This window comes from Trichechus manatus, unplaced genomic scaffold (genome assembly GCF_000243295.1).
Source record: "Trichechus manatus latirostris isolate Lorelei unplaced genomic scaffold, TriManLat1.0 scaffold00120, whole genome shotgun sequence".
Lineage (NCBI taxonomy): Eukaryota > Metazoa > Chordata > Mammalia > Sirenia > Trichechidae > Trichechus > Trichechus manatus.
In genome coordinates this window covers 7,923,690-7,938,152 of record NW_004444056.1, presented here as the reverse complement: position 1 = coordinate 7,938,152, position 14,463 = coordinate 7,923,690, and the positions used below count along the sequence as shown (strand labels likewise).

General features: G+C 41.5%; 1 protein-coding gene across 1 annotated transcript in view; it reads left to right on the top strand.

Annotated features, from left to right (window-relative positions):
- LOC101349725 (zinc finger protein 883-like) overlaps nt 1-7,984 on the top strand; it is a 28,502-nt gene extending 20,518 nt beyond the window's left edge. Inside the window, 4 exon segments of the mRNA XM_023738641.1 lie at nt 4,348-4,474; nt 5,547-5,697; nt 6,179-7,635; nt 7,638-7,984. Of these exon segments, the coding sequence (XP_023594409.1) occupies nt 4,348-4,474; nt 5,547-5,697; nt 6,179-7,635; nt 7,638-7,696 (1,794 nt within the window). The 3' untranslated portion in view covers nt 7,697-7,984.
- The last annotated feature ends 6,479 nt before the right edge of the window (nt 7,985-14,463 follow it).

Here is a 14,463-nt window from a genome sequence, read left to right as displayed (position 1 = left end):
CCTGGCCCGGATGGCTTCACTGGAGAATTCTACCAAACTTTCAGAGAAGAGTTAACACCACTACTAAAGATATTTCAGAGCATAGAGAATGATGAAATATTCCCAAACTCATTCTATGAAGCCAGCATAACCCTGATACCAAAACCAGGTAAAGACACCACAAAAAAAGAAAATTAAAGACCACTATCCCTCGTAAACATTGTGGCAAAAATCCTCAACAAAATTCTAGCCAATAGAATTCAGCAACATATCAAAAAACTAATTCTCCATGATCAACTGGGATTTATACCAGGTATGCAGGTATGGTTCAACATTAGAAAAACTATCAGTGTAATGCATCACATAAGTAAAAAGAACCACATGATCTTATCAATTGATGCAAAAAAGGCATTTGAGAAAGTCCAACACCCATTCATGATAAAAACTCAACAAAATAGGAATAGAAGGGAAATTCCTCAACATAAATCAGGGTATTTATACAAAGCCAACAGCCAACATCATCCTAAATGGAGAGACTTTGAAAGCATTCCCCTTGAGAACAGGACCCAGACAAGGATGCCGTCTATCACCACTCTTACTCAACATTGTGCTGGAGGTCCTAGCCAGGGCAATTAGCCTATAAAAATAGATGGCCTAAAAATTTGTAGGGAAGAAGTCAAAGTATCTCTATTTGCAGATGATACGATCTTATACATAGAAAACCCCAAAGAATGTACAAGAAAACTATTGGAACTAATAGAAGATTTCAGCAAAGTGTCAAGACACAAGATAAACATACAAAAATCATTTGGATTCCTCTACACCAACAAAGACAACTTCCAAGAGAAAATCACCAAATCAATACCTTTACCGTAGCCGAGAAAATAAAATAGGAATAAATCTAACCAGAGATGTAAAAGACCTATACAATGAAAACTACAAGACACTACTGCAAGAAACCCAAAGAGACCTGCCTCAGTGGAAAAACATACTTTGCTTATGGATAGGAAGACTCAACATTTTGAAAATGTCAGTTCTACCCAAAGCGATCTCCAGATACAATGCAATCCTGATGCAAATTCCAATGACTTTTTTTAATGAGATGGAGAAACAAATTATCAACTTCATATGGAAAGGGAAGAGGCCCCTTATAATAAAGTGTTACTCAAGAAGAGCAAAGTTGGAGGCCTCACAATACCTGATTTTAGAACCTAGTATACTGCCAAGGTAGTCAGAACAGCCTGGTAGTGGTACAACAACAGATACATAGATCAATGGAACAGAGTTGAGAATCCAGATGTAAATTCATCCACCTATGAGCAGCTGATATTTGACAAAGGCCCAGAGTCTGTTAACTGGGTTAAAGACAGTCTCTGTAACAAATGGTGCTGGCATAACTGGATATCCATCTGCAAAAAACTGAAACAAGACCCATACCTCACACCATGCACAAAACCTAACTCAAAATGGATCAAAGACTTAAATATAAAATCGAAAGTGATAAAGATGGCAGAAAACAGGGACAATGCTAGGATCCCTACTACATGGCATAAACACAATACGAACCATAAATAATGCTCAAGCACGAGAAGAGAGACTAGATAACTGGCAGCTCCTAAAATCAAACACTTATGCTCATCAAAAGACTTCACCAAAAGAGTCAAAAGACAACCTACAGACTGGGAAAAAAATTTTGGCTATGACAGATCTGATCAGTGTCTAATCTCTAAAATTTACAAGGTACTGCCAAACCTCAACAACAGAAAGATAAATAATGCAGTGAAAAAATGGGCAAAGGATATGAACAGGCACTCCGCCAAAGAAGATATTCAGGCGGCTAACAGACACATGAAGAAGTGCTCACGGTCATTAGCCATTAGAGAAATGCAGATCAAAACTACACTGAGATATCATCTCACCCCAACAAGGCTAGCATTCATCCAAAAAAACACAAAATTATAAATGCTGGAGAGGTTGTGGAGAGACTGGAACACTGACACACTGTTGGTGGGAATGTAAAATGGTACAACCATTTTGGAAATCGATTTGGCACTTCCTTAAAAAGCTAGAAATAGGAGTACCATACGGTCCAGCTATCCGGCTCCTTGGAATATATCCTAGAGAAATAAGAGCTGTCACACAAATGCACCCCCATGTTCATTGCAGCACTGTTCACAATAGCAAAAAGATGGAAGCAACCTAGGTGCCCATCAATGGAAATAAACAAAATATGGTATATCCACAGAATGGAATACTATGCAACAATAAAGAACGATGAAGCCATAAAACATAACATGAAGGATTCTGAAGGGCATTATGCTGAGTGAATTGAGTCAGTCAGAGAAGGACAAATACTGTATAAAACCACTATTATAAGAACTCAAGGAAAGGTTTAAACACAGAAGAAAACATTCTTTGAGGGTTATGAGGGTGAGGAGGGAGGGCGAGGGTTATTCACTAACTAGATAGTAGACAAGTATTAGATAAAAGGACAGCACGCACTACAGGGGAAGTCAGCATAACTGGACTATAGCAAAGCTAAGAAGTTTCCCAAATAGAATCAAACACCTTGAGGGATAGAGTAGCAGGGGTAGGGATCTGGGGGCCATGCTTTCAGGGGACATCTGGATCAATTGGCATAACAAAGCTTATTAAGAAAATGTTATGCATCCTACTTTGGTTGGTGGCATCTGGAGTCTTAAAAGTTCGCAAGTGGCCATCTAAGATGCATCAATTGGTCCCAACCACCTGGAGTAATGGAGAATGAAGAACACCAAAGTCACAAGGAAAGTATTGGCCCAAGATACAGAAAAGGCCAAATCAGAGACTTCATCAGGCTGAGACCAGAAGAGCTAAATGGTGCCCGGCTACCACCAGTGACAGCCCTGATAGTGAACACAACAGAGAGTCCCTGGTGGAGCAGGAGAAACGTGGGGTGCAGAACTCAAATTCTGGTTAGAAGAACAGACTTAATGGTCTGAAAGAGACTGGAGGAACCCTGGAAAGCATGGCCTCTGGATTCTCTGTCATTTCAGAACTGAAACAATTTCCTAGGCCAACTCTTCAGACAGGGATTGGACTGGACAGCGGGACCTAAAGTGATACTCATGAGGAATGTGCTTCCTAGCTCAAGTAGATTCAAGGGACTAATCGTACAGCTTCTGTCCGAATGTGAGATGGGAAGGCAGAGAGGGTTGGAAACTGGTTGAATGGACATGAGGAATCGGGTGGATAGGAGTGTGCTGTCACAGTAACGGGAGAGCAATTAGGGTCACATAACAATGTATGTATAAATTTTTGTATGGGAGACTAACTTGAAATGTAAAGTTCATTTAAACTACAACAAAAATAAAAAAATACTTGCTGCACTGCAGTGGAGGAGACTTCTTAATGTGGCACTGGATCAAAGATTGCTCCTTCATGTTTTGTTAAATATTCTGCTGGGTACTGTGCAAGAAAGTGAACTTTTTCTTTTCAAAAGGAAGACATGATCTGAATGTGGAAATAGCGCTTTCACTGTAGACCATTTCTCCAGTTGATGCTATGTGTTCTGAGTGTTCTAGGCCATAAAGGTAGAGAGGAATGAGACTACAGCTGGTCACAGTCAGACTGTGAAGAGATAAGTTCATTGTGTTGGAAGTATTGTTAAGTCTTTGAGCCAGGATGCTTTCCTGAGGAAGTGAATGTAGACAATGAAGGGATGAGGCTGATGGCTAACCCCTAGAGTAGACCTTAGTAGAACACAAAACCTGTGTCAAATCCCCATGAAATGTCAGCTCCCTGGGACTGTCAGCCTCACACTTCCTTTCACACACATTGGTGTACATGGTACCTTGCTGTCATGGTTTGAATTATGTCCCCCAAAATATGTGTGTATGAATTTGGCTGGGCCATGATTCACAGAATTGTGTGGTTGGCCTCTATTTTGTGATTGTAATTTTATGTTAAACAGGATTAGGGTGGGATTGTAACACCACCTTTACCCAGGTCACATCTCTGATCCAATGTAAAGGGAGTTTCTCTGGGGTGTGGCCTGCACCACCTTTTCTCTCCCAAGAGATAGAAAGGGAAGCAAGCAGAGAATTGGGGGACCTCATACCATCCAGAAAGCAGTGTTGGGAGCAGAGTGCGTCCCCTGGACCTGGGTCCCTGCGCAGAAAAGCTCCTAGTCGGGAGCACCGAAGAGAAGAAGTCTGACAGAAAAAGCCTTCCCCTGGAGCTGACGCGCTGAATTTGGACTTGTAGCCTACTTTGACTGGGAGGAAAGAAATTTCTCTTTGTTAAAAACCATCCACTTGTGGTATTTCTGTTATAGCAGCACTAGATAACCAAGACACTTGCTGAATCAGAATATGTGGGAATTTTTAGGACTCAGTGGCTGTTGAGGATGTGGCTGTGGACTTTACCCAGGAAGAGTGGGCATTGCTGGATGTTTCTCAGAGGCAACTCTACAGAGATGTGATGATGGAGATCTTCAGAAGCCTGGCCTCAGTAGGTATGGATTGACCAAAAAAAAAAAAAAAAAAACCATTGCTGTCAAGTCGATTCTGACTCATAGCGACCCTGTAGGACAGAGCAGAACTGCCCCATAGGTTTTCCAAAGATTGCGTGGTGGATTCGAACTGCCGACCTTTTGGTTAGCAGCCATAGTTGTTCGTTTTCAATTTTTTTAAATTTTTTGTGAGCAAATATGTCATTGCCGTTGATATTACTCCACTATGTGGGCCAAGGAATGGGGAAACATTATTAAGTAAGACAAGTATGGTCACTTGCTCTCTGGAACATGCATATGTTGGTTTCCCATGAATACAGAGCTCTTTGTATTAAAATGAATTCTCATTTCCATTGTGATTAAAAGCCTTAAGGCTCTTTGAGTTGTAAACAGTCTTTATTACAAATTTGACATGATTATTTTGCTGCAAATCAATTCACACCTGCCAATCAGCAGAGAGCCTGAGGACCAAAGTACTGGCTCAGTGTCAGGGAAGTGTTCATTGCTCCTCCTTGTCTTCCCTAATGATAAGCCTTTCTCCATGGTCACCACGTCATCTGTACACATTTGTTCTCCCAGAGTAGCAAGAGGAAGACCTGAGGAGAGTGCAGATAGCACTTGTGCAGGACCACTGTGTCGGGGGCACCAGGAGACAAGAATCGTTTGAAGGACTGGGCGTGCATGGAGGGAATGAGATTTGAAAAAATCAGAAAAAGTCTCTTTTGGGTTGAGGAGTATGTGCTTCACAGATACCTGAGCTTGCTTTTCTGACTTTCATCAATCCTAACACACCTGGTTCATGGAGAAAGACTCCCCTTTTCCTCTTATAATGTTCTGTGTGCATTGTGTCCAATACTTTTCTGATTTACTCTTCTAATTACACCCTGTTTATGTCACCATCATTCTCAGTCTTCATGGAAGTATTTTCTAGTAAATTGCTTTCTCAACATTGCCAAAGTACAGAAACAGCAAAATGCATCACAAGCTTTCTTTACTCACAACTATCTTTTCCTTCTGAGTATTTTCTCTCCTTTTTGTTTCATGTTGTGAACCTCATCTTAAATCATTGGGTCAGCTTCTCGAAACCCTGTTGATGAGGAAAAGCTATCCACTGAAAATAAAACAGTACGATTCATGAAAAATGACACCTGTTCCTCGATGGTAGGAGAAATGCGTGAATTGCATGGCACTGAAGATCAGGATAAAAACCAGAAAACACATGTGAGGTGAGTGTCACTTATGTGAGAGACAGCATTGCTTCAGAAGAGAGTCTTAAGAAGGTATGATGACATTAAAATATTTATATGCCTAAGGAGCACTGGTGGGACAAATAGTTAAGCACTCGATTGCTAACCAAAAGATTGACAATTCAAGCCTATCCAGTGGCTCTGTGGGAGAAACAGCCATATGGCACTACAAACTATTGTGCTATCCACGTATCTTACATGTGTATATAAAACCAGCTGTAATTCTGTTTTCACAGAATTTTCACAGTACAGTATTTTCATAAATATCAGATATTTAATATTTGAAATATTTCACTTAAATACAATTGTTAAAGAGCACTGTATTTTAGAAACACAGTAAAAATGGTAGCATGTCTGCTAGATGATTTAATTTATGAAATAATTCAGGGCAAAATACATTTTTAATGTGTATGGTAATGGTGAAATTGTAACAAATTTATATGCTGCCTATTTTGAACAGAAGTTATATTTTAGAGAATCTCTTTGAAAGTGATGAAGACAATCGTTGTGGACAGACCTTCATTCAGATTCCAAAACTTTCTGTGCTAAAAAGAACTCCTATGGAAGCATATCCTTCTGAATGCCTTGAGTGTGGAAAATCCTTGATGAATCATTCATCATTTAAGCATCATATGAAATCTCACTCTGGATGCAGTGCCTATCAGTGTAAGGAATGTGGAGAAGCCTGCAGTTGTCCCTCTTACCTCAGCACTGCTGTGGGAACTCGTACTGGAGAGAAATCCTATCAGTGTAAAGAATGCGGCAAAGGCTTTCATCATTCCTCAAACCTCACTATACATATGAGAATTCACAGTGGTGAGAGGCCTTATGTATGTAAGGAATGTGGGAAAGCCTTTAGACAGTCCTCAAACCTCACTGCACATATAAGGACTCATAGTGGAGAGAGGCCTTACGTATGTAAGGAATGTGGGAAAGCCTTTAGTCAGTCCTCAGACCTCACTGTACACGTGAGAATTCACACCGGAGAGAGACCTTATGAATGTAAGGAATGTGGGAAAGCCTTTAGTCTTTCCTCAAACCTAACTACACATATAAGAATTCACAGTGGAGACAGACCTTACAAATGTAAGGAATGTGGCAAAGCCTTTAGTCGGTCCTCAAACTTATGTGCACATATGAGAAGTCACTGTGGAGAGAGACCTTATGAATGTATGGAATGCGGCAAAGCCTTTTGTTTCTCCTCAGACCTCACTGTACATACCAGAACTCACAGTGGTGAGAGGCCTTATGAATGTAAGGAATGTGGCAAAGCCTTTAGTCAGTCCTCACACCTCACTTCACATGTAAGAACTCACAGTGGTGAGAGGCCCTATGAATGTAAGGAATGTGGCAAAGCTTTTAGTCAGTCTTCATACCTCACTTCACATATAAGAACTCACAGTGGAGAGAGGCCTTATGTATGTAAGGAATGTGGCAAAGCATTTAGTCAGTCCTCAAGCCTCACTGCACATATTAGAACTCACTGTGGAGAAAGACCATATAAATGTAAGGAATGTGGCAAAACCTTTAGTCAGTCCTCACACCTCACTTCACATGTAAGAACTCACAGTGGTGAGAGGCCTTATGAATGTAAGGAATGTGGCAAAGCCTTTAGTCGGTCCTCATATCTCACTTCACATATAAAAACCCACAGTGGTGAGAGGCCTTACGAATGTAAGGAATGTGGCAAAGCCTTTAGTCAGTCCTCAAACCTCGCTGCACATATTAGAACTCACTGTGGAGAAAGACCTTACAAATGTATGGAATGTGACAAAGCCTTTTGTCATTCCTCAGGCCTCACTAAACATATGAGAACTCACAGTAATGAGAGGCCTTATGAGTGTAAGAAATGCAGCAAAGCCTTTCGTCAGTCCTCACACCTCACTACACATGTAAGAATTCACAGTGGAGAGAGGCCTTTAGTAAGGAATGTGGGAAATCCTTTAGTCAGTCTTCAGTGCTTACTGAATGTAAATAACCTCACAGTGGGAGAAACTGAATGTAAAGAATGAGGGAAAGCATTTAGTTATTCCTCATCCGTCACTGAATACATAAGAAATCACCCTGGAGAGAAACATTTTGAATATATGGAATGTGGGAGATTCTGTTGTGATTCCTTAAACCTCACTAATCATATAAAAACTCATGGCTTAGAGAGGCTTTCTAAATGTAAGAAGTTTGTCCATGTAGATGAATTATTATGATGGAACAAGCAATGGTTAATTGCTGACATTCACTTCACCCTTTAAGCCCCTAAAAATAAGGTCAGTTTCCTGCCAGAACAACCCAGATCTTCATTGTCCCTCACAACAAATGAAAATTTCTCCAATTGTCTGTTAAATTCTCTTACGGTTGTTGGGTTTTTTGAAGTTAGGATCCAAATCATATTTCCACATTACCTTTTTATTTCTAGATCTGTTTAATCTGTCTTACACAGAACATTCTTACTGCTTGTCTTGTAAAATGTTAAAATGTTCAGCATTCTGATAGTCAAACTTGTGACAACTGGCAGCTGTGTAAGTCAGAAACATGTCAGAGAAGAAAAACTCACTGAGTGTTTATGGTGTAGGATTCTTAATAGAGAGCAAAACAAAAGTGGCAAGCACCCAAAGGTGGAAAACATGCAAGAGCTGGTAAAACAAGTCACTCCCATCCCATTCCGGCTCTCACAGGTTTTACTGTTTTTGTTTTGTTACGGTTTTTTTTCAGTTTATCTTCTATATTTTTTGTAAGGTAGACGTTGGGTCTTGCACAATTCTAATAGAAATGTAATGCAAGTCAAAGATGTAATTTAAAATATTTTAGTAGCCATATTAGACATTGAAAAATGTAAATTAGAAATTTTGAATGGAAAAATCTTAGTTAACCCCATATGTCCATTTATAGTCAACATAAAAATTATAAATGACATTAACTAATTGATATATATTTATGAGACATTTTACATTTCCTTCTTTTTACTCTGTCTTCCAGAATCCAAAAGCAGCATGTTTCAGAAATCTTATTGTTGAAAAGTAGATTCACAATCCCAGGTTACTCCAAGCATACTTTTCCAATAATTGAATCAAGTTTATTGTTATATTTAAATTAATAAAAGTTAAAGTTTTTCAGTTTCTTAGTTGCACCAACCACATAGATTGTTGACACAACCCTATTAGTGTTTGAATGCAAAAGAAGTCCCTGATCACTTTGTACGTTCCTGTTCCAGATCTGGAATCAACCCTTTCTCCCGAAACCTCTGTTTCCATTTAAAAACCAAGGTGTGTGCAATACATGGGCTTGGTGATAAACCCCAAACCTGTTATCATTGAGTCAATTTTGTCTTGGCCTTTCAGTGAGCATGTAAAATACGTAATTTCTTATATTGTAAACTCATATTCTTATTTCTAAGACAATTTTTTGTTTATGTATGTACAGTAAATGGTGCCAGACAATGTTAAATAGGCAAACTAGACTTTGCTCACTCTGTTGCAGCAGGAAAAAGACCTCAGCGTAAGTTTGAGTTCGGCTCCAAAGGGTAAGGTGAGGAAAGAGTTTTTTATGAGTTCTGGGTGTCATGGGGCACTGGAAATTTACTATTTTCAAGTTGGCAACCAGAAATATGGCAGGAAGTTGGATTTTAAGCAAGATTTCTAATGGTTTTCATAAATGTTTGCTCAAGGCTGATTTATTAGGCTGAAGCAAGGAACATTTATGGGATGAATGTAAATGGGCAAATCTTGTCAATTTCTGTTATTTTATATTTCCATCTCTTAATAAAAACCTTCGTTCCTAGTAATATTCAAATAGTTTCAATGTTGTAATGCTAATAGTACTACTGACTAAAAATTTATTTCGTAAGTACTGAATTTTTTCGCCTTTGTTTTTGTACTTATTGGTTATACAGTTACATTAAGGATATTAACACAAGATTACCGTGCTTAAACATTGGCTTGAGCACAAACTTGTGCATGGTTATATGATCAGTTTTATCTTGTTTGCTACCATCAAGTTGGCCCCAGCTCATGATGACCTGATGTTGTTGTGTGTCATGGAGTTGATTCCAATTCATAGTGACTCCATGTGACAGAGTAGAATTGCCCCGTAGGGTTTCCTTGACTATAATCTTTACAGAAGCAGATTGCCAGGTCTTTCTCCTGTGGAGCTGCTAGATGAGTTTGAACTGTCAACCATTTGTTCAGTAACCAATTGCTCAACCATTGCAGCTCCAGGGCTCCTTGACCTCCTGCGTAACAGAACAAAATGTTGCCCAGTTCTGCACCATCTTCATGATCATTGGTATGTTTGAGTAGTGTCTTCCAACCCAGTGGGCTCATCTTTCAGCACTATATCAGTGTTCTGTTATGATCCATAGGGTTTTCATTGATTTTCTAAAGTAGATTTCCAGTTCTTTCTTCCTAGGCTGTTGAAGCTTGTAGGCTCCACTAATGCCCTCCACCATGGGTGACCCTGCTGGTATTTAAAATACTGGTGGTATTGCTTCCTGCGTCAGCAACATGCCAGCCACCTCAGTATGTCAGACTCACAGATGAGCAGTGGCAGTTTGATATGTTACTATGTTTACTTGTTTCTGTGTACATTTAATTTTAAGGTTTGTTTTCATTTTGAATTATTCCTTTAACATATAAAACTTTCACATGGTTCAAAACTAAAAACTATATGAAAAGATTTATTCAGAAGCCTGACTTCCTTCTGTACTACCTGTGTTCTGTTAATATCACCACCAATTGCTATTTCCATTTTATTTTCTGTGTAACCTTTGTGTTTCTCAGAAATATCCCTTTTCCAGAATGCATACATACATGAATGTATATTGGTTATTTATCATGTTTTCTTCACATAAATGTACTTTTTCCCACTTAACAGTATATACTTGATATCAATTTAAGTTCATAGTATAGAGCAGGCCAAGGCATAGGCGTTGGCAAAGGCTTTGCACATGTTCGGTAGAGCTTGGTAAAGGCTGTGCATGTGTGTGGTAGAGCTTAGGAGGGCTGGTGGGTGCCTTCTGTCTCAGAACGTCCTTGGTCAATGTTGTGTGCTGTTGAGTCCATTCCAACTCTGACCATATAGGATAGAGTAGAACTGCACCATAGGGTTTCCTAGGCTGTAATCTTCACGGGAACAGATCTCCAGGTCTTTTCTCCTGTAGCATTAGGTGGGTTTTAACCACTGGCCTTTCAGTTAGCAGCAGAGCACTTAATCACTACACCACTGGGGCTCCTTCCTTGGCCAATAACCATGTGTAAATATCCCAATAGTTTACCTAACAGTACCTTGTTAGGCAGTGCTCAAGTGGTGAAGAACCAAACCCCTTAAAGTCTTTAGTTTTTCTTTTTGTATATAGATGGAAAATTTTCACTTTTAAACATATGGTTCAAATGTTTAATATCAGTGATACAATTCCTAGCACTTTAAGGCCCTTCTATTTATGGACAAGTATTTCATGGGGCCTAGTCTGTGAAGGAACCCTGGTAGCCAAGTGGTTAAAGCACTCAGCTGCTAACTGAAGCATTGGTGGTTGGAACTCACCAGCTGCTGTGTGGGAGAAAGATGTCGCAGTCTGCTTTTGTAAAGATTTACAGCCTTGAAAACTATGAAGCCGTTCTGCTCTGCCCTTTAGGGTCCCTATGAGTCAGTATCGAATCAATGGCAATGGGTTTGGTTTTGGTTTTGGTTTAGTCTCTTTGACCCCATATCCATCTGTCCCTTTGTTGTACTGTGGTGGCTTACATGTTGCTGTGATGGTTGGAAGCTATGCCACCAGTATTTCAAATACCAGCAGAGTCACCCAGGTGGACAAGTTTCAGCAGGGGTTCTCGAGTAAGACAGACTAGGAAGAAATGCCTGGCAATCTATTTCTGAAGCTTAGCCAATGATATGCTTATGGATCAGAACAGGATATTGCCGCAATAGGAATCAAACATGCCAGTGATCACAAAGATGGCACAGGACCAAGCAAATTTTCACTCTGTTATACATAGGATCTCCATGAGGTGGAGCCTAATGGGCAGCTAATAAAGTTTCTGTGAGAGGCACAGACAGAAGGGGTTGAGATTTCTCAGCCACAGATCTGCAGTTCTGAGTGGCTCCATTAAATGATGATGATCGTCCTAACCCTTCTTAAATCCTTCTGTGTGTAAGCAGGTGTTTTTCACATGGAGTGTCTAGAGGGCACAAAGAGGGAGACACTGAGAGTTTTTAAATCTCTGTTTTGGGATGCCTGAATATATCAGTGGAGCCCTGGTGATGCAGTGCTTAAGAGCTCAGCTGCTCACAAAAAAGCAGTTAGAATCCGGCAGCTGCTCCTTGGAAACCCTGTGGGGCAGTTCTACTGTCCTGTAGGGTTGCTATGAGTGGAAATCAGCAACGGGTTTTTGGTTTTTTAAAGGTAGTAATAATAACCCCAAAGTACTATAAGATTGGTCTTTTCTCTGCCACTGGAGTTGAGACTTTCAGTTTTAAACCCAAGGTTCCAATTGTTCAGATGTAAGAGTCAATCCCCACCAGGCCCTGATAGGACCCGTTTCTTGGCGGGTGATTTAAAGCACTGCAGAGACCATCAGCTTTTTAAATAACCTGGATTTGATTGTTTACATTGGAGTCTGGACAAAAGGATCCCTGACATCTGGGGTTCTCCGGTCTTTGCCCATGGAGAGAAGAGGGGACAAAGACCCCACAGGAGGGTTCCCAGTGAATGAGATGTGAATCTTGGACCCCTTTTCCCTCACGGCTGCTCAATCCTCTTTTTACCTGGGGACCCCTGTATTTCCCCGGCAGAGACTTTATGGGGTCAAGTTCCTACCGACCCTTTTACTTAGCTGTGTGACCATGAACAAGTTATTGGACTTGCTTTTCCTGTTTCCTCACTCTTCAAAATGAATCAATGTCTTTCACCTGGCATATGGATCGCACCAGCTCCAGAACACTGCTGCCTGGAGCCATCTCTCAGCCCAGCCCCCAGGCCACCCCTACCTGATGTCCCTCGCCCATCTCACCACATCTCTGCGCTCAGCCTGTAGGGCCAAATGTTGGGACACTCAGGCCACTCAGACCACTAGTTGTTCACTTGCACTGGGTCCAGTGGAGCAGCCTGAGGAGGGAGGGGCAGTTATTGCCCCCCTAAGACGTGGGCTCACACTGCTGTCACGTTAAAGGGCCCCATCCTCATCAGGCTGAGTGACCCTCCTGAAAACGCCATCCTACAACCACTGCTTATCTAGGACTGTAGTTTCTCCCGAAAGTAACACTAGTTCCACAATGATGCTGTTTTTCTGAGGACTTCCTGGAATCCCGCTTCTACCCCACATGAGGTCTGCTTGGAAGTCCCAGCGCTCCAACCTCTGAGCCACACTGGCCTCACAGCGCACAAGACTCCACCTTTCTCTGTCTCCCAGCCCCCATGCTGCTGATGTTCTGTCCCTGGTGTCTGATGCGCTCTCCTTTGTAAACACTGTGGCCTCTCTGTGTCTGGAAGACGAAGGAGTTACCTCTTTGTCCCTTAACCCTTCCCCAGGAGGGTCGAGGTTTCTGTCTATTTCCCTAAACCTGCTTGACATTTAATTTTACTCTTCTTTCAGTTTTCAAATTCAGAATGTATTTAAGTTGTTAAAAATTATTTTTGTTCTCTCACATTCCTTTGTAGTGCTTCATTGGCTTAAACAGCCGACAGGAAAGGACTTATAACCCTTTGCCACCCTGGGGGGCGGTGTCTCTGATGGCCTGTTTTCTGAGTACCCAGGTCGCGGAATAATGAGCCCACCACACGGCTCTTCCTTCATTGTCAGCGTTGCACATACGGACTGACTTCCTCTTAGGAAGACTGATAAGAATCCTGGTCCCTGAAACCACCCCATCTCCCCACTTCTTTAATACAGTTACATCACAAGTCTAGTGCCTCCACCTCTGCACTGAGGTAACACCCCTGCGCCCCCACTCCGGCCCCCCGCCTGACCCCAGCCTTGGACAGATAAGTGTCCACTTTTCCATTGTCCACTCCAGTGACGAGGAGCTGAAGTGAGCAAGGCGCTCGCCTAAAGCACAATATCTAAAAGGGCTCAAAAACCTCAGTCATCAAGATAAATCGTTTTCTAATCCAACATTCTAAAAAATCAGAAGTAATGCAAAAAGTCCAATATGAACAAAGGAGCAACATTTTAAACAAGGAGAGGGTCAGTGCTTGACTTTTCCCTTTGCCTTGTGTCCCCCATGGCCCTGGACTCACCTGGGCACATTTCTGTCCTGCTGTGTAACTTCAGATTCAGGAGGATCTCCCAAGTTGGTGACAGAGGTGCCACCTCCAGGAGCAAAGCAGTGGCCGTGACCGCTCTGTGATGTGCCACCCAAAGGGGCTATTCAAGTCCAGCCACACTGTCCTCAGGCCTGTGCAAACATTGTGAAGATCTTCAAGACAGTGACATCAGTGCGTGATGCCAAGCACAGTCCAAGGCCAGACTGGACTCCTTTTATGTCTGTATACGGGCTCAACATCATGTCAGGCTCAGCTTGTCCCGTGTGTGATCTGTGGGTGTAAGGCTGTGAGGCCAAGTGGGCTTTAAGGTCAGACCGCTTGACTCCCCATCTCACCCCCACCATTTGTGTGTGGTGTGGGCCTGTTAAACTCCTCAGCCTCAGTTTCTTTGTAAAATAGACGTTCTCGTCATACCTACTGTTTTGAGAACTAAAGTGTTAACCACTCAGAACCGTGCCCCACAGATCTAGGCACTTTGACTCATGGAGACCCCA